This window comes from Cupressus sempervirens, chromosome 3, assembly GCF_028749045.1.
Source record: "Cupressus sempervirens isolate cs-2001-9-10 chromosome 3, ASM2874904v1, whole genome shotgun sequence".
NCBI classification, from domain to species: domain Eukaryota; kingdom Viridiplantae; phylum Streptophyta; class Pinopsida; order Cupressales; family Cupressaceae; genus Cupressus; species Cupressus sempervirens.
The window spans coordinates 1,098,580,094-1,098,599,988 of record NC_143120.1 but is presented as its reverse complement, the minus strand read 5'-3'; the positions used below and the strand labels follow the sequence as shown (position 1 = coordinate 1,098,599,988).

Here is a 19,895-nt window from a genome sequence, read left to right as displayed (position 1 = left end):
ACAAAAAAAGCTCTCATGGACACTTCGAAGGGTAGAGGACTAAGGAATTCCAACATTCAGAAAGGGCACTGGCGTTGCCTCATGGACCTAGTGAAGAGTCAATCACAAAATCAAGCAGCGCATCCGATATCTCATTTCCATTGGTAGGGATGATGAATGGGATCTTGAAAGGGAGAGTATATGATTGGGCTGCACTACTAGCAAAAAGAATGTATAAGTTCATAACACTTCAGCATGAGACCTTCTACATGCCTCACTAGGCAATCAGGTTTGAACAAAGCGACTAGGTTTGAAGTAAAGGTCCACCCACCTAGGTGTAGCGAAGCCTGAAGTGCAGGGGAATTTGAATTATTCTTGTTCGTTGGCCAGAACTGATTCGAAATCCTATTGGAGAATTGGCAAGCTCTTGGATTTCCAATCTGTGGTTTTGGGAACCAACACAATGTATTTGCCAATTCTAATTCACTGATAGTAATGTTACTTTTTTGCAAATGACACCGTCAATATTCTAGCTCTGTGAAATGGATTGATCTACCACAGCATTCATCCTCTTCTCTTCGTATATTTCAGCTCCATTTTCCATCCTTGTGCCTTTACCTAAAACATCATGTGGATGTCTTGATTGATACTATGCAGCCAACAAATTCAGGCTTGATCATTGAAGTTCTTAATTAGCAATAAATGATGAAATGAGTATTCATAAAGCTTTGTAACTTAATTTACATTAAATTAGAGAGGGAAGTATTTTGGACCTCGCCCAATTGCATAAGTCCTATTCAAAAGGACTTACACAAAGACATACAGGTAGAATTTGGAAAAACAAAATTGTCGTCGGTAAGCATTATTGTGTAGCCAACAGGTTGATGTCGTCGATAGACATTGTGTAGCCAACAGGTTGGTGTCGTCAGTAGATATTGTATTGTGTAGCCGATGGACCCCTTCAGGAAGCTTCTTCGAAACTATATATGTTCACTGTGGAAAATCATTGTAATCATCATTGTAAACATAATGTAATGTCTTTGGCATATTCAAATAATAAAAGGAATAATATTGTTGCTAATCTTGTTCATTACCTGTGTGCATTAATCAATTAATCTATGCGGTAAACATTTGGCATCGTTGCCTGATGGACCTGGAACAAACGCTGAGGAATGACGACTAAAGTTGAATCAGTTAAACATAAATAAGAATAAGCTTAAGGACAAAGATGAAATCCGCACAGCTCAAGGAAATTTAATTTTGGCGCAACAGGCCTAACGCAGACGGAGGTTCAGAAGATTGCCGACGGACACCGAAGCGTTAAAGAATTGTTGGAGGAGACTCGAGAGCGGGTGGAATTGGTGGAAGAAGCAAGGGAGGAATTTATGAACCTGTATTCACCGAGGGAAGAGAATCCAGACAGAAGCAAATTAACTCGCACGGCTCAGAGTGCCGAGGGAGCACAAGCATGGAGTAAACTCTTCGTCTGCGATACACTTCCGGAATGGGAAGACCCTTCTTCACCAAAGATCACAGCTGTTGGAGACAACACAACTGTTGGAGAGAGCGCCGGTGTGGGAGTGCAAACCGCCGGTATGGGAGTGCAGATCACCAATGTGGGAGTGCAAAGCCACAGTGTGGGAGTGCAAAGCGCCAGTGTGGGAGTACAAAGCGTCGGTGTGGGAGTGCCGAACAGCACCCGTACACAACCAAGTAATAATGGCTGGACCGAAGGAAAAGTTGCCAAAGTTTGATGGTGATGGAATGGCGAATCTAATCCGACACTGTAAAACATGCGAAACGATTTGGAGGGCGAATGGCATAACAGATACAAACGAATGAGTCCAGCAGTTTCCGGCAACCCTACGGGGTGTCGCAATTGATTGGTTTGCTAATACAGATCCCCAAAAGTTAACCAGTTGGGACAACATTAAAGAGTTTATCACAGAATTTCAACTGTTATGCGACGACAATGAGATCATAGCGGAGATATACAACACAAAGCAGAGGAAGAATGAAACTGTCTAAGTATACGCCAAGAAATTAAAAGACTTAATAAATAAAATGGAAAATAAGCCGGCAAATGGGCTACAAAAAAGATGGTTCGTTGAAGGTCTCAGCCCGAAGCTGCGAAAGAAGATGAAGATTGTGTCGTCGTCATCATACACTGAAGCATACAATCGGGCGATGAACTTGGAAAGTGAGCAGAAAACAAAGAAGAAGAAGAAGAGTAGCTCCTCCGAGTCAGACAACGATGCGTCTTCGGAAAAAGAGAGTTGCAATGATGAAAACAACAGCAAAAAGGTCTGAGCTCTCCAGAAGGACATGATCTAGATGATGAAGGAATTTAAGAACATGTAGAAAGAAACAAAGGAAAGCGAGCTATGGTGCAGAAAATGTAAGGCAGAAGGTCACACAAAGGGATCCTATCCAAAGAACAAGTTCTACCAAATCTGCCAGATCATGGAACATTCCACAAAAGAATGCCCCTTCAACATGAAGACCAAAGGACCTCAACAAGTGTTCTTGACACAGGAGGCTTCCATGTCTGGAGGGAGCGGGAACACAAGTACGGAGGGTGCCACGTCTAGAGGGTACAGAAATAATAGACATGGGCAGAACAACAACAATGCGAACAATAACAATAACAATGGCAGCCGAAGTTGAATTTAGTACGATGCAAACGGCCGACTGATGGTTCAATGTCGATCATGTAATTTGTGGGGCCACTTTGCCTGGGATTGTACAATGGCAAACACACCAAAATTATTATGCAGATGGTGCGGACCTGGCGATCATGAAGATGCCAAGTGCCCAAAATCCAAAGTAAATTTGATCACCGTCGAGACGAACGAAAAGGAGGTTCTAGCAATGACATAGAGTCAAGCAAAATTGTATCCCGACCCGACGGAAGAAAAGAGGAAATTGGAGGAAGCTCGGGCAGAAATTGAAAAGGCAACACAAACGGGGACATCTTAGTTGAAGGACACCACTGGCACCCGCACCGGCACCTTAGCAAGGAACTATGCGGAACAAAACATCGTACGCCAGATATTACAAACTAAGGTACCTGTCAAAATAGGCGATATGTTGCTCACAATGCCTCGACTCTGATCGGCACTCACAAATATCGCGCCAGCTGTTAAGTTACCAGGAGAACCAGGAAGAGGGAAGAAAATTGCCGTAGGTGGAGAAGACCCAATGCTGCTAGCACTCACATTCGGACGGCATCCGGCGGTTGTCGAGATGGGGATTCTAGGAAATGTGCTGACAGACACAATAGTCGACAGAGGGTCCGACATGAATGTCTTACCTAAGGATACTTGGAGGAGGTTGGGATAGCCGACGTTGTGGCCACCTACATTTCAGTTGCTGACAGCGGACTAACACGGCATTAAACCTCTCGACATCCTGATGGCACAATCAATGACGATTGGCACACAGTCGTTCCTACTTGACTTCCTCATGATCCCGCTAAAGAGAAAAGGATACAACGCCATTCTGGGCCATAGATGGCTTATTCAAGCCAAAGTTAAACACGACTGGAAGAAAAACACTCTATCACTTGAAAGCAAATGGCGGAAATTCGTCATTGATTTACAAACATAAATGGTAGGTGAGGAGGCAGCGTTGACAGACTCAGAAGGTGAAGGCGAAAGTGACAACGAAGGAAAGAAAAGAATGGACTTGGACAAAGGAGTATGAGACTAGAAAGAGGATCGAATGACGATGACCTAAACTAGCTAAATGGCCTTTTCCACTGGCAAATAGAGGACTACGAACTCTTTCCAAGCTGTAATATGTTAAGGGTGGACAAAGGTGAGAAAGAAGAGGAAAATGAATGTTCGAAGGAATACAGAAAAGTGGAAGAAGGAAAGGCGATTACGGTTGAAGCTGAGGGGAAGAACACACAGTATGAACCCAGAAAAAGGAAAGATCCCACCGTCCGGTACACAGTGAACGGACTGAGCGGAAAGAAAAGGTTACACTGCACCATAAAATTAGTAAAAAGGTGTTGACAGCAAGGAAATAATCCAGATGAGTGATGACCGCACACACAATGGGCCACGGAGGTGACACAAAACAGACGCAAAGCGTGGCATGATAAGCACCTGGAACTAAACAGGTTTCAGCCGGGGCAATTGGTGTTTAAGTATGATGGACAAAATGAAATCAAACCAAGCAAGTTTAAAATCAAGTGGGTCGGGCCATACCAGATCCAGGAGGTAGGTGACAATGGTGCAATAAAATTGTGGACTTTCAACGAACAAGAAGTGCCTCAGGCAGTCAACGGGTCAAAGTTGAAGATGTACCATGACAGAAAGACTCCCTTGTCGTCATAGAATGCCAAAGTCTAGAGGGAAAAGTGAGTTTGTTGTACTTTTTTTTTTTTTAAATTGAAAAAAAATGGAAAAAAATTGGAAAAATGGAAAAGAGACAAGGTCCGCGAATGGCCCCGCGGACACCTGTCCTACGAACACTTACCCCGCGAACAGGCTCCCGCGGTTGGCATTAAGACTCTGCAGCTATATTCTTCGTCTGTGGCTTCACATTTTTCGTGGCTTTAACTCTTCTCCCGCAAACGCTGCATTCCAGGTTCCCTCGCTTTTACCTGTTCCCTTCCACACGTAGCTTTTGATAAACCATGACATAAAATTTGCACTCCCGTGGACAGAGTAGTATTCCCACAAATGCTTACTTATGTTAGCCGCGGCAAAATCTTATATCAAAGATATTAAAGCAACTTGTGGGATGTCTTAAATCTCCCTCGGATGAATCACAGTTGGTGATTGTAGTTCACTGATTTAAGTTTGAGCATCATGGCACTGAGGTAAGGGACGAAATAAGGAGGATGATTTGCCAAAACTTCAAAAACGACTTTATGCAAGAAATGATGATTGTTTTTCATGGGTTCATTAGGGCACAACACCTCAACGGACCAGAAATCTTCCACCCGAATTTAAAGATAGCTGCAGGGAAAAGAAAGAAGCTACAGGAACAAATATATATTAAGACATATTCCGTGGAAAGGCCAAAGTGGCAGGAGCAAGAACCCTGCATTATAAAGGCAAAAGCATCAGAGCAGTTAGGAGTGACAGAGACACAGATCAGAGGATAGAGGCACAACAGCGGGCAGAAGAAGGAGCAACAAAAAAAAAAAAAAAGATGACAACTCGATGATGTTCAGAATGAGTAACGCATAATGCCAAAGGGAAGTAAAAACATCAGCGGTTGCCAGAAAGAGTGTGGGATCAAAACAAAATCACAAAAATGGCGTGTTCTATGTAGTTTTGGGTGGGTTTCGGAGTGCTAATTTGGTCTTGGCGGCAGGGACGTTGCCCCTCGACCCCGCCCTGTATCGCGACAAGGAGCGCGCCTGACCCCGTGTGTAATAACCCCAATAGGTTATAACTTCTTCAAACACCAAAAATCTTTATACTTCAGTTGTTTGACATTTCATCAAACACTTTGCAAGCAAACTCTGATACCACTGTAATAGTCTTGCTCAATTCCGACCTTAAAATGCTGATTGAAGGCTCGAAGAATTTTGTCAAACACTTTGCATACAAGAGGTCATATGACTGATATAACTTTTCAAATTGCTGCAATGACTCTTGTTTCGATTTGCATCAAAGAGAATGCTTACAAAAAGACTCCAAATTATCTAAACAATGACCTAACATGAATGTGCAACTAATTTTGGCAATATTCAATACAAATATGACTTAAACTACTTGCAAAATGCAACTACAACAACTAGTAATTATGACAAATACTTTGGATGCAACCTAAGATGGTATTAATGCACTTACAACCAAGTGTCATTAATATAAACACTTAGTATACAAAATTATAACATTATTTATGCCAAAAAGAGAACTTACAGCCAATTGACATTTTGTCAAACAATTGGCATGCAAACTAATAAGTTGATCATCAAACTCTAGGTTTGCAATATAGATAGTCTAAAAATTACAATGCTCTTTCAATTGCAAAATCCTAGCCTTCCTTTGATACCAATAATGCCAAATGGCAAACAAAGACAAGTACAATATGAAAATAGTGAAGTGCTGAAGCTATATTTTGTACTCAGCTGAAAACCTACATTTCTCAAAAAATATGCAAAATGAGAAGTGAAGAACCTAATTGTAGATGGTTGTAATAATTTTCTACAATGGTGCCCCTTCTGCTTTGCTTTTTTCCGATCAGCTTTTTCCACTTGCTTTTTTCCAAGGTTGCATGGGTACTCGTACCCACACCCCTGGTACTCGTACCCACCGAGTACCCACGTACCCAAGTACCGGGTACACGTATCCCACGTACCGGGTACTCGGTGGAGAGCATCATAGCTAAGGACCTTGATTAAGATTCTGATTTTGGTTTTTTATTTTTGTATTAGCTTGTTTATCAAACTTAATTCAATACCAAATCAGTTTGAAACTTTGGTACTCATTAACAATAAACTTTATCACTGTTCAAGTCATAAGTTTATCATTTGCAATATGTCACTGTTATATGATTTAGGATCCTCTTGTTCGTGTTTAAAGTCTGCCTTCTTTGTTATGCATCTAAGCATTTATCATGTATTATTATTTCAAACATATAGCAAATCTGAAACTGAAAACAATACATTACATTTGCAAACTTTATCACTGTTCTTGTTTTGAAAAACCATTGTCATGACTCATAATTTCAGATTTTTTATAAATATAAAGGTATAATTTTTAAATAAGTTTGACATACCCAAGTACCTCCGTCCCCTATTATGAAAAATACTTTAAACATTAAACATTCAGCAATAGCATATATATATATATATTTCAAATTTCTTGTTTTGAATGCTCAATGTCATGACTCATGACATATATTTTGATTTTTATATTTTCTATAAAATATTAATAATATAGAAAAAATAGGCATACACACGTACCCCCGTCCCCTATTTTGAAAAATATGTGTACCCGTACCCGTTCCCGTACCCATCCCCGTTCCCGTACCCACGTACCCGTGCAACCTTGCTTTTTTCAGATTTGCTTTTTTTGTTTTTGCTTTTTCGAACTGCTTTTTCGGATTGCTTTTTTCGAAGCTGCTTTTTCTGACTGTTTTTCCGCCTACTTTTTTCGGGTCTGCTTTTTTGGCCTGCTTTTTTCGGATTGCTTTTTTGGCCTGCTTTTTTCAGTTCTGCTTTAAAATGGCTTCCTATAATTTCGGCCCTGCTAAAAATGCCTCTTGAAATGCTAAAATGTTGAAAAATGGCCTTAGGCCCAATGATGCCCTAGCTAAAGTGACTGAAGTATCACCTCCAAATGTGCAACCCTTCAGAAGATATTTCACTTCCTCAGTTATGCAAATCCAAAGGAGTTTTCGTTCCCAAAGATCAACTAACTATCTGAAACCACTTGGCTCCACAATAGACTATGTGACTGAATCACAATTTGATGTCAAGAGAGAAATAAACAACTGGATGATTAGAATGAAGCCCGGGGTGCCTATTTATTCTTTTTCTCCACTTTCTCCAGAAACTTCTAGAACATTATTTTATTTTATCTATTAAGTGACTTTATAAAAAAATATTTTATAATTCAAGTCACTTTATTAAATTAATTAAATATAAAGTTACCTTTTAATATTTATTTATTTGATAACTTTATAAATAATTAACTTAATATCACTTATTTATTTAATTAAAATAATTAATTAGTCATCCTCATAAAATATTCATTATTTTGGACAACCTAATTAATTTAATTAATTAAATCAAATTGCCTCCAAAATGGGGACATGACACCGTGGGAGTGCTGCCCCTTGACCCTACTGGGGGCGTTGCCCCCTAGACCCCTAGTCGTTGTGGTTATCAGTCATGGGAAGTATGACCAGTTGATGAAACCTGGAGCTACTTCAGGCAGGGAGTGTCTATGTACCAATGGTGGAGAGAACAACAGAACAAGCCTTTCGACAAGGGTGATACACTTTGAGGCGCTTGGAGTAGGTGTTGGACATGAAGCTATCTTGGTGGATGCATAGAGAGCTCGGAAGGAGTTGATCATCCAATTGAAGGCAGTACAATGACACCTAGTTTAGTGTATCCAGAGTTGGAAGCAAAGAAAGTGGCACAGGTGGCTATCAAGGTCAGCTTGACTAAGGAGACAGTATTGTGTTGACAGAGGCTACAGATGTAACGTGGTTTGGAGATCAATTTGGTGGAGGCATAGGACGAATGTGAAACTGGTGTCACTGAAACAGATCTATCTTGTTAGTCAGTTAATGTATTCTGTTTTGTTCATCTGTATCGGATATTTTGTCATTGTTGTTCAGAGACGACTTTTTCTTTTGGGAGGGATGATGTCGTCAGTAAATATTATTGTGTAGTTGACGGGTTGATGTCGTCGGTAAACATTGTGTAGCCGACGGGTTGATGTCGTCGGTAGACATTGTGTAGCCGACAGGTGGTGTCGTCAGTAGATATTGTATTGTGTAGCTGATGGACCCCTTCAAGAAGGTTCTTCGGAACGGTATATGTTCACCGTGGGAAATCATTGTAATCATCATTGTAAGCATAATGTAATGTCTTTGGCATATGCGAATAATAAAAGGAGTACTGTTGTTGCTAATCTTGTTCATTACCTGTGTGCATTAATCAATTAATCTATGCGGTAAACAAAAATCAAATGTTACAAGTCTAACCATGCCATTGACATTAACAAAATTATATTGGCTAGACCTGAGATTTGACTCTTTACTATTTGGAACACAGGATTAAAAAATAAGGAAAAAATAACTGAAGGCGGTACACTTTTCTCTTCTAAACATGTTAAAGATGCAACAGAAGAGATAAAATTATATATTTTAATGTTGTGCCTACCCATATAATTCAAAAAGAAATCATACTTTGGATATCCAAATAGTAAATACGTCCAATACCTTAAAGGATGAATATATGAAGTGGTGGACCAAAATAAGGTTATCCACATCGAATTCTGAACTCTGCAAGATTTCATTTGCAATCCAACTCTCTTGCAGAACATAGTTACAAACGCCTCCTCTACAAAACAAAATCCCAAATATAAGTGCAAAAAAGTTAGACAAGGGAACCATATTTAAAAAAGCATACATTGAGATACAGAATCATACAATAAAACAGGAAGGAGATAAGTCATTCATTAAAAGTAGAATGCAGGCATACACGAACTATATCCTACTGAGATGCAGTTGGAAATAACCAGAAAATAACACCCATGACATTAGCTAAAAAAATCAGGGCTAAATATCAATTATGTATTCAATGATTCATATAAATCTAGGATAGCTTTATCATCAGGTGCCTCAGAAAAGACCGAAAACAGAGGGCATGAGCTATTCCATAAAAGATCTGGTAAATCAGCACTTCACTACACCACCAATAAGAAACTCAAAAATTAAAAACCTGTGACCAATTTCAAAGGTGATTTCATAAAAGTAATGCTTAAAGAGAAGATGCATATCTACCACAGACAAAGCATCATCTATTAATGATCACTTTGCAAAAGTCTGTCTTTAGCAAGAATTAACCAGATCTAAATTAATGAAAAATTATGAGATTGGTAGCAGCAAGTTGATCAAGCAAGAAGAGTAATTTGAGGGCTTTTATCATCACCAGGCCCCTACAGAGTTAATTAGACTGAAGAGCCTGAAGACCCTTCTTCAATGTTTGCATCCACCTTCTCTTCATTTGGAACATCATATTTAGGCCAGTTGGTTGGGGAAGGCCCAGTTGGAGTATGACGGAAGGAGTGGCCAGATAAGCAGGAGTGTTCCCGCAGCTCTACCTCCTCCTTGGAAAGCTTTCCATTTGGGAGGAAGCTATGATATTCCCTGTGGATCCTATCCTTCTCCACGATCCAATGTGATGGGCCACCAAAGACAAGTTTTTTATTGCATCAATATTCATGTGTTGAACAACTACTCCCATGTTTGCAATTGTCCTATCAATAGGGGGGCTCAATATGCCTTCTGTACAAATATGATCAGTCTAAATGTTTCAACTCCCATCAATTGTGTTTAGAGATTTGACCATAGCAATCTTTTTCAAAATTAGCATAGATATTTCACAGTTAGTCGACCAGCAAATAACTCACTCGATCCTGTGCTGTGTTTCATGTGTAGTTTCTTAAGAAAAAGTTAAGATTGTTATTTTTTTTGAAATCAGTACTTGCTAATATTATTCATAGTTAAGAGCAACCACAATTTTGTGGGTTTGTGGCTGATGGCCAATATCCTCACCTTGCTAGTGTGAAGTCTTGCACCATCCTAAAATAGATTGAAGAGGAGTTGTAAACCTTTTGAGGATGATTTGCCATTGCTCATTGCTCCAATCTGCAATTTTAGTCACCATTTGAGGTGCCAAAACTTAGGACAGGTCATTGCAGTTTCCTAGCCGCAGCCATACAATGATACTTGTTGCCATTTTTGGAGGGTCGCAGCCTGATCATCAACCATAATTTTGATTTGCCAACCAGTAGAGATCTGGAAAAAATATCAGTTTGGGTTCCATTGTGATATTTCCAAATGATGTTCTAATCCCTCTCAGATAATTTCCATCTCAGATCCAAACATTATCATTATTCTGGGCTACTACTGTTTTACATTTCATATTGGAAGAGCAACTGATGAAAGTGAGCATCTACATGATTGATTTACTGTTTGAGATGCAAGTGAAAATTTACATTAGTACATGAGGGTTTAGTTCGTGAGTTTTTGGTCAGCTGTTTCAGTTTGCTGTTTTAGTTTTTGTTGATTTCACAAAATAATCCAAAAGAAGGGCAAAAAAATCTAAAAATCTAAAAAAGGGACAGTACATTTGCCAACTCCAAGTTTTGAAACTATATATTTCAAAATAATTCTGACTAATTTGACTCTCTTTTTGATAAATAATGTTAGACTTTAACTACCTAAGCTATTCAGTCGTTCAAACAAAAAACACTCTAGATCAATTGATGCCCATGTACATTTTGTACTGCCCTACATCTCATTATGTAAACAGTAAATAAAGAAGGAAGCTGTTAACGTTATAGTTCTGTCAGGATAAAATGATGGTAAAAATAATCTTTTATTTTCAATTTATTATTATTATTGTACAATATAATTTGATTGTAATATATGTATTCTTCTAATATATAATATATATATACCTAATAAATTAAATGTTCAATATAATAATAATATTCTGACCGACTATTGTTCTGACCAAATATTACATTGTTTTGACCGACAAATTTGATGGATGGTCGTAAGAGATTAAAATATTAAATGAAGGTTTGTTAGTATGGATGTGGAGAGTCAAGTCCCAATGGGACATTAGCCATTGGCAAAGAATACACATCGAAATTGAACACATATTACTACAGTCCTCTTCATAATAGGAACAGAAAGTTATAGCAGCGAAGCATTCTTCTCTTATCTCTAAAACCGAACAGAAAGTGAAGTTGTGGGCCTCCCTTTGCAATAACATAGATGCTACGCCTCTAGCTACTTTTGACAAGATGGTTCAAGGGAAGATTGAAAATAAGCATGTGAGGCAGGTTCATGGACTCCCTCCTACATCTAATCCTCTCTCAACTAGACACTCTTTCCTTTGTAATCAGCTTGGTCTCTCTGACATCACATTGGATAAGTGTTGGGTTGGTCATAATGACGTCCTCTTTATCCGGTTTCTCACACTTGCAAATAGGCTCCATGCTCTCAAAGCTAACTGGAAGTTGTTCACTCTTCCTTCTAAGATTTTCCTAGATGAAGATCTCACAAAGGCTCAAGTTGTAGAACTAACACAGGCTCATGGTACTATGGCAGAGGCTAGGCAGGCAGGTAAATAGGTAGTTATTAGAAATCTCAAAGCAGTTATTCGAGATTCCCCCCAATTGATGGGAAGCGAGACAGGCCCCCAAGACCAAATGACGGTCCCACCAATAGTCGAACAAGAGGGAGACCCCCACTTGCTCCATTCTTGTTAACTGTTGGAATGGTAATGGATCTTTATGGTCATTACCCGGTCTTTTGCAAGATGCAATGGGGTCCGTGGATATACTTGTCATTACCGAGACTCATAACAATCCTATGCGTCCTCTGTTGGGTTTTCAGGATATCAATAGTTATCTGTTTGCAGAGAGGAGGTGTGTGTTTCTGATGGGGTCCGTGGATTTGGTGGTGTGGCCTGTTTGATTAGAGATGATATTTCCAGTCATAGTTCTATTGTCCACTCTAATACATTTGCCAGACTATTGTAGATCCGCATTGATCGTAAAAGTCACCATCAGAGAGATTTCTTTATTGCTGTTTTTTATATCCCATCAGCTTCTTCCCATTATGCTATTCATGGTACTGAGGACAGTGACCCTTTTGTCGACCTTAGTGAGTGTCTCTATATGTGGACCTCTATGTGTTTGGTCCGTTGATGATGAACTGGATTCCGTGAGATCTGAATGGCACTCTGGTTGTCAAAAAATATGACTGATGGCCGTCTGATCTGGATACCAAACTCAGTGAGAAGATGTTGAATCCAAATGGCCTCAGTGGCGGCATTTACAGCCCCCCGATACTCAGCCTCAGTAGAAGACAAAGCAATAGCAAACTGCTTTTTGCTTGACCAACAAACAGGACCTGACCCAAGTGAGAAGCTATACCCTGAAGTAGACTTGCGATCCTCAGAATCACCTGCCCAATCTGAATCTGTGTAGCCCACCAAATCAAGCTCAATACCTGCTGCGTAGTGAATCCCACAACTATGAGAACCCTGAATGTAGTGAAGGATCCGCTTGGCTGCTTTCCAGTGTAACTCATGGGGCTCCTGCATGAATTGAGAGACCATGCCTACAGCATAGGAGATGTCAGGTCTCGTATGAGTCAAATAAATGAGACTCCCAACAAGTTGGCGGTACAAAGTGCCATCAACAAGTGGAGAAGAACATTGAGCCTCAAGTTTGACTCCAGAAAGGAAGGGAGTCGGAGCAAGCTTACAGTCAGCCATATGAAACCTCGAGAGTAAATCTAGAGCATACTTGGATTGTGTGATGGTGATCCCAAAAGGAGACTGAAGGATCTCAATCCCGAGAAAGTAATGCAACAAGCCCAAGTCAGTCATCAAAAAACTGTCCTGAAGGGCCACTTTGACAGCCTTAATGGTGGGTGAAGAACTTCCTGTGATCAGCAAGTCATCAACATACAAAACCAAAAATATTAGTGAATCACCCTATTGCAAAATGTACACATTAGGATCAAAATGGCACCGAGTGAACCCAACTAATAGAAGGAAGGAGTCCATCTTGGCATACCAGGCCCGAGGAGCCTGTTTGAGGCCATAGAGAGACTTTCGAAGACGACACACAAGTGAAGAATCCTGAAGGAAGCCCTGTGGTTGCTCCATGTAGATCTCCTCATGAAGGTCACCATGAAGAAAAGCACTCTTCACATCCATCTGATGTACTTCCCAACGATTAGCTGCAGCAATGGCAAGAACAATTCGAATGGAATTCATTCGGGCAATTGGCGCAAAAGTCTCAAAGTAGTCAATCCCAGGAACCTGGGAGAATCCTTTGGCGACCAAGCGAGCCTTGTGTTTGTCAACTGACCCATCTGCTGCAAATTTTGTCCGATAGATCCACTTACATCGAACAAGTTTTCTTCCTTTAGGAAGAGGGAAAAGATCCCAAGTGTGGTTCCTCATCAAGGAACTATACTCTTCCTGCATAGCTGTATCCCACTCAGAAATACCAGCAGCCTCATGAAAGGACTGTGGATCTGAGGCAGTAGCAATGAAGACATGTGGAGCATCCTGGAATTGTGAACGAGTTCGCCTGGTGTCTGATGGATCCCCAACCCAATCACCTGCAGACTGCAAGGTGTGTCTAGCCCAAAGTGGGCAAGAAGATGGAGAATCTGGAGGGGAATCATTAACCTCTGAATGATGACTAGGAGAGGAAGGAGGTGAGTTCTCTGAATCACTTTCTGCATCAGAAGTAGAGGTAGAAGACTGTTTAGGTGAATCTGACTCATCAGAAGATCTGTCATGTATTCCAAGTGACTCTAATGTCAAGGTAGAAGGAGTTGGAGAAGTGATAGAAAGTGAGCTTGAAGATCCCTCCTCAAACTGAACACTCCTCTCAATGAATAACTCATGTGTAGTAGGGTGGAGCAACCGATAACCCTTCACACCATCAGGATAACCTACAAATATGCAAGGTCTGCTTTGCGGATCCAAGGCCTTACGTTTCTCTGTAGGAATGTGGGCCCATGCAAGGGAGCCAAAAACTCTAAAGTGCTTAACTGATGGTTTTTGACCGCTCCAAGCTTCAAAAGGAGTAACTCCCTTCAAGGCTCGGTGAGGAACACAGTTTTGGATATAACAAGCACAGTTAATGGCTTCTGCCCAATACTGTGGTGCAAGAGATCTAGAGTGAATCATACAGTTTGCCATTTCCTTCAAGGATCTATTCTTCTGTTCTGCAACACCATTTTACTGAGGATTGTATGGAACTGAATGCTGTAAATCAATCCCCTCTCAAGTGCAAAATCTTTCAAACCGATGGTTGACATACTCACCACCATTGTCTGTGCGCAAAACCTTGATGGCTTTCCCAAATTGCTTTTCTACAAAATTTTTGAAGTCTTGAAAATGATCAAATACCTCTGACTTTTGTTTGAGAAAGTACACCCATGTATATCGAGAAAGGTCATCAATGAATGTGAGGACATATCGGGCCCTGCTGAAAGAAGGATGTTGAAATGGACCAGCCAAATCACTGTGAAATAACTCTAGTATTTGTGAAGCTCTTCATGCCTTACTTTTGTCAAACTTTTCCTTAGGATGCTTACCAAGAATGCAACCTTGGCAAACACCTCCTGAGAATTGAATCGAAGGCAACCCTGTGACCATGCTCTACTGGTTGAGCTGATGCAAATAGCGGAAGTTAAAATGGCCAAACCGCTCATGCCATAATTTACTCACATCATTAGAGTGAGTGAGCAAAACAGATGAAGGAGGGTCAGGAACAAAGTGAGAAAACAGATAGAGTCGTGACTGATGATCTGCTCTCCCAACTGCAACTACAGAATCACTATGCAACTCACGTATCTCCACTGAATCAGGAGTGAACTCAACCCGCTTGCCTAAACCTGTGTGAGTGATTTGGTATATTGATAGGAGATTAGTTGATAATGAGGGTACACAAAGAACATCATGGAATGTGCCATCCCCCACATCAACAGACCCTCTCCCACACACCTCAATAGGAGTGTCATCACCCATCAAAATAGAAGGCATAGTACATGGCTCCAAGGATGCAAGTTCTTCCTTAGATGAAGCCATGTGGTGCGAAGCACCCGAATCAAGAACCCAAGTGGATGGTGAGGAAGCAACTGCAACAAGAGCTTTGCCCTTTCCTTTCCCCTTGTTGTTTTCTTTTGCCTTATTAGACTCTTCATTAGAACTTTGTTTGATAGACTCAGGAACACTAATATTATTCTTCTCAAGAATGTATGTCAAGTGATCAATTTGTTTCTTCAAACATTTATGTTCATCATGACCGGGTCTTTTACAATAGGCACATTTAACCTTTTCTTTCTTAGGCTTATCGCCCTTAGAGGATGAGGTATCAATAGTTGCTTTTGAAGCAATTGGTATCCGATCCTTCTTTTCCTCACTATTATTTTGTTTCTCATCCTTACTATTGTTGTTACTACTTTGTCCTTTTTGTTCTTTTGTGCCTTGGTTGGTTGCTAAGGCATGTGACTTAGAGGACTTAAGAGTGCCCATCTGGATTAGCTTGTCCTGTTCTCGAGTGAGATTGACAGCAAAATCATCTAGAGATGGCATGGTGAATTGAGTACCAAGTGCACCCTTAGTAGCATAGAAGGTAGAGACAAACACAGAATATTCTAAACTTAGCTTAGAGAGAATACTGAGAATCAGTTGTTCATCTTTCTTTTCAATTCCACATTGTTTTAACTGCAGCCTTAGTGATTTCAATTTGGTGAAGAAATCTTGGATTGTGTTGAAATTGCCTGGACTCAAACTAATTAATTCATTTTCCAGCATATGACCCCTCATTGAATCTTGTGTGTCAAATAATGTTTCTAGCTTTGTCCATACTTCATTTGGTGTATCCAAAGACTCAATATGAAATAGCAAGTCAGGAGAAACAGACAAACACAATGTTCCATATGCCTCATCACATTTAATAAACCACTTAGGCTTGTCTTCATCTTTAGCAGGTTCAGTTTCAAGTCCCATATTTATCCTATTTAATCCAGCTGTCCTTAAGTGAATTATCATGCGTTATTTCCACTCAAAGTAATTGTATGGAGTTAGGATGGGCATATTTGTTTGATCCATGATGAAGGAATGCAAAGAAATGCTAAAAAGAAGAGAACCCAGCCACGACAATGCCCCCCCCTTTTTACTCAATCAAAGAACCCCCCCCAAAGAAATATGATTTGGCACTTTATTTTAGTGCATTTACAACTACCACTAGAAAGAGATACTTAGTGGTCTTGATTTCAATGCATTACAAACCCTCATGAAGAGCATATGCTAAAAGTGAAACTTGGGCACAATAATCAAGGAAACAAATAGCACCACTGCGATCTACTCGAAAAATCATGCACTTTCAAATAAAGAATCGCCTCGATACGAGGTCGTATGAGAAAGTTATGATCCTCCGAAGTTTCCAAAACGAGAACTGTGCATAGTCACGGCTGAGAATCTGCAATTTCTGAAGAATTCATGCATGAAAATCAAAAAATAACTCCACTAGTGGATAGAGCACAAAAAAATAGCCAAGTTCATAACAAGAATCATCAAAATCGGAGTCCGTATGAGCAAGAACAAGACATTTGAAAACTACATTCAAATCTGCGGCTGCCAACGAAGAGGGGTATGGCTGTAGCTTTGCATGCTCGATTCTGGAAAATATACAACTTGCATGCAAAATCTAAAAGATACCCAGATGGTTTTTCGGGGCTGCGAACGAAATCCAAAAAGCGTTTTTCTTGCTGATGAACAGAAGATGTTGCTGTAGTGTAAATCAGACGCCTTTAACAGTAAAAAACGGCTCCAAAAATCAGAAAACGACCCCAGCAACCAAAATATGACATGCAAATGCTGGATCAGCTTCTTAAGTCCATCAATGGCATGCTGGAACCTACAAAACTGATTGAAAACTCCAAATATGCAAGTTGGTTGTCAGATTTGAGATTGAAACTCCAGAGAAAAACTGTTTTTGTCAAAACTTTTCTGATTCTCAGGATCATCCAAAGATGCAAGAGAAGAGCATACTTCGTTTTTCAAAAAACTACAATAAAGTTTATTTGCCCCCCCCCCGAATCTCTCAAATAAGGAAACTAAAATCTACTCTTGCACATAGAAAAACTCTGATACCATGTTAGAATCTGAAAAGATTAATAACCCAGAAAACTAGTGCAAAGAGTAAATATCTAAACTATAAATGCAAATGATACAAAATCAAAATAGCATCATAGAGTTAGTCTCCAAGAGAGTAATGCAAATGCTGGAAGCAAAATAGCATTAAGAGGATGCAAAAACAAGAGATGCAAATACAAGCCAAGTAGCATGCTTATATAGGCTAAGAAGAGGGAGGAGGTGTCAACACCAGCCAATGAGGAGCAACCATCTATCGGACTAAAAATAGCAAAGTATCTTCCCAAGATAGCTAATGGATGCTCACATGTAGGAAGGTGACACCTCACAACCATTCACCTAATAAGACATGCTTTATTAACCTAAGTGAGATTATTAAAAAGTGTAGAAAAACCTAGCAAAATAGGAAAAATAAAAAACTACACTAACATGCTCTTGGGCCAATTTCCTGTTATCATCGCCATCTTCTGCAGCTTTGTGAGTCCTCTGGTCTTGTGATCCTAATCGGTCTTTCCTGTTTTCCTGGAAATGAGCTCTTCACTTGTTGGCCTTATTGTGGTGGTGCTAGCATTGTTGATTATGCCCTCACCTCTCCCTCCATTCCCTTCATCCACAACTTCACCATATTACGCCTTCCTCTTGTAGAGCACACTCTCTTTAGTATTTGTATTCGCATTTCTCCTCTTGCTTCACCTCCGCATCAATCACCTCATCTCTCTCTTGTTGCTGCTCGTTCCCCCATTTGCTTCCGCTTCCTCGACGATAATAGTGAGCTCTTTTCCTCTCATCTTTCGAGACTCCTCAATCTTGCATTTTTACTAACTCTTGTGAGACCTCCTCCATGTTTGACTTGCTTGCAACAGATATCTGGAAGTCTGCCATCCTTTCCATACCTCACCGCACTTCATTTCCCCTCTGCAATAAACGTCACAATACATGTCCTATTAACCAATGGTTCGATGTAGATTGCAAAGCTTTCATCACTTAGTACATTCTACTTTCAAGGCCCACTCGCCCGACTTTGCTCACCTTTGTTTTCTTCGCAGCAAGAAGCGATCATTTACTGCTTCCCAATGCAAATCCCTTTGCTCCACGCTGATCCGCAACCTCGAGCTTTTTCAGCGCACCCTTTTTCCCCGTTGCTCCCCTTCGTCCTTCAACCTTGACTTTCGCTCCTTTACTTCTCACACTACGGCTCTTGATGATATCCCTAGGAATCCTTCTATTCACCCCATTCCGCCTCCTTTCTCCCACTTGTTCACCCCCTCTTACATTTACGAGGCCCCATTTGATATAGCAGAGTTGTAGATGAGGAGGGGTTCCAGGCTGAACTCTTCAAGTTTGGTGCCTTGGTTTTGGGCCCCTATCTCTCTATATTATTCAATAGAGTGATTTGTACCAGGTTCCCAACTTCTTGGTCCAGACATCTGATTTACCCTATCCACAAGACCGCTCCTAGCTCTAATCCTGGGAACTACAGAACCATTATAATTGGTACACATTTGCCAAACTTCGTGCGATAGCTCTTAATACTATGTTATCTAGTGAGCTTGACACGAAAGGTTGTAGAGCTAGAGGGTAGGCTAGTTTCTGAGTCGACTATCAAACTATGGACCACATTTTCACTTTACGGGCTATTATTGAGAAGTCTAGACACAGATTGACGAAGGTTTACTGTTGCTTGATGGATTTTCGCAAGGCTTTTGATTATGTTCCTAGGATGGCTCTATTTGAGAGGCTTCGGGAGATTGGGATTTCTGAGATGCTACTGACTGCTATTATAAGATTATATGAGACTGTGGTGGGTAGATTCAGGACCCCTGAGGGTCTCTCAGATCCAATCCATAGCACCATTGGGGTCAAACAGGGTTGTCCTCTCTCTCCTACTTTGTTCGGTTTATATATTGATGAGCTTGAGAACTTTCTTACGAAGTCATCGCTCCCAAGTGACGGTTGTTACTTACAACAAGTTTTGATCTCCATTCTTCCTTTCGCAGATGATGTGGTTCTTGCTTCTTCTCTAGTGAGTTTATAGAGGTTGCTTGATGGTTTTGCTTCATTTTGTGATCAGCGACAGCATGTGGTTAACTTGGGTAAGACCCAAGTTATGATCTTTAATTGCTTAAAAACTTCTCATCTTCACTTTTTTTTTCAGGGTCAAGAGATTGAAATTACTTCCTCTTACGTGTATCTAGGTGTAAAGTTTTATGGACCTTGGTTCAGTATGAGACCGGCGATTCAATCTAGATTTAATAAGGGTATGGGTTCTCTTGCTATGCTTGAGAAACAATGTTTTAGACACCACTTTCAAGATACCTCGTCCAAATTATCCCTCTTGGACTCCCTTGTTCGACTGACGGTTCTTTATGGCTCTGTGGTTTGGGGCCCATCTCTCCTTGGTTTTCATTGGGCATCAATCGAAGGGGTTCAGACTTTGCTCATATGACGCATCATCAAATGTCACAGGTTCACTCCTCATAGTATCATTCTTGCCGAGTTCGGTGCACAT

At 40.4% G+C, this 19,895-nt stretch overlaps 1 protein-coding gene across 2 annotated transcripts in view; it reads right to left on the bottom strand.

Moving 5' to 3' along the window:
• Positions 1 to 19,895, bottom strand: part of LOC149570612 (nuclear pore complex protein NUP160-like) — a 278,470-nt gene that overhangs the window by 129,264 nt on the left and 129,311 nt on the right. For both annotated transcript variants that reach the window (XM_089823186.1, XM_089823185.1), the window contains exon 9: positions 8,902 to 9,022. In XM_089823186.1, coding sequence (XP_089679312.1) covers positions 8,902 to 9,022 — 121 coding nt within the window. The remainder of the gene's footprint in view (positions 1 to 8,901; positions 9,023 to 19,895) is intronic.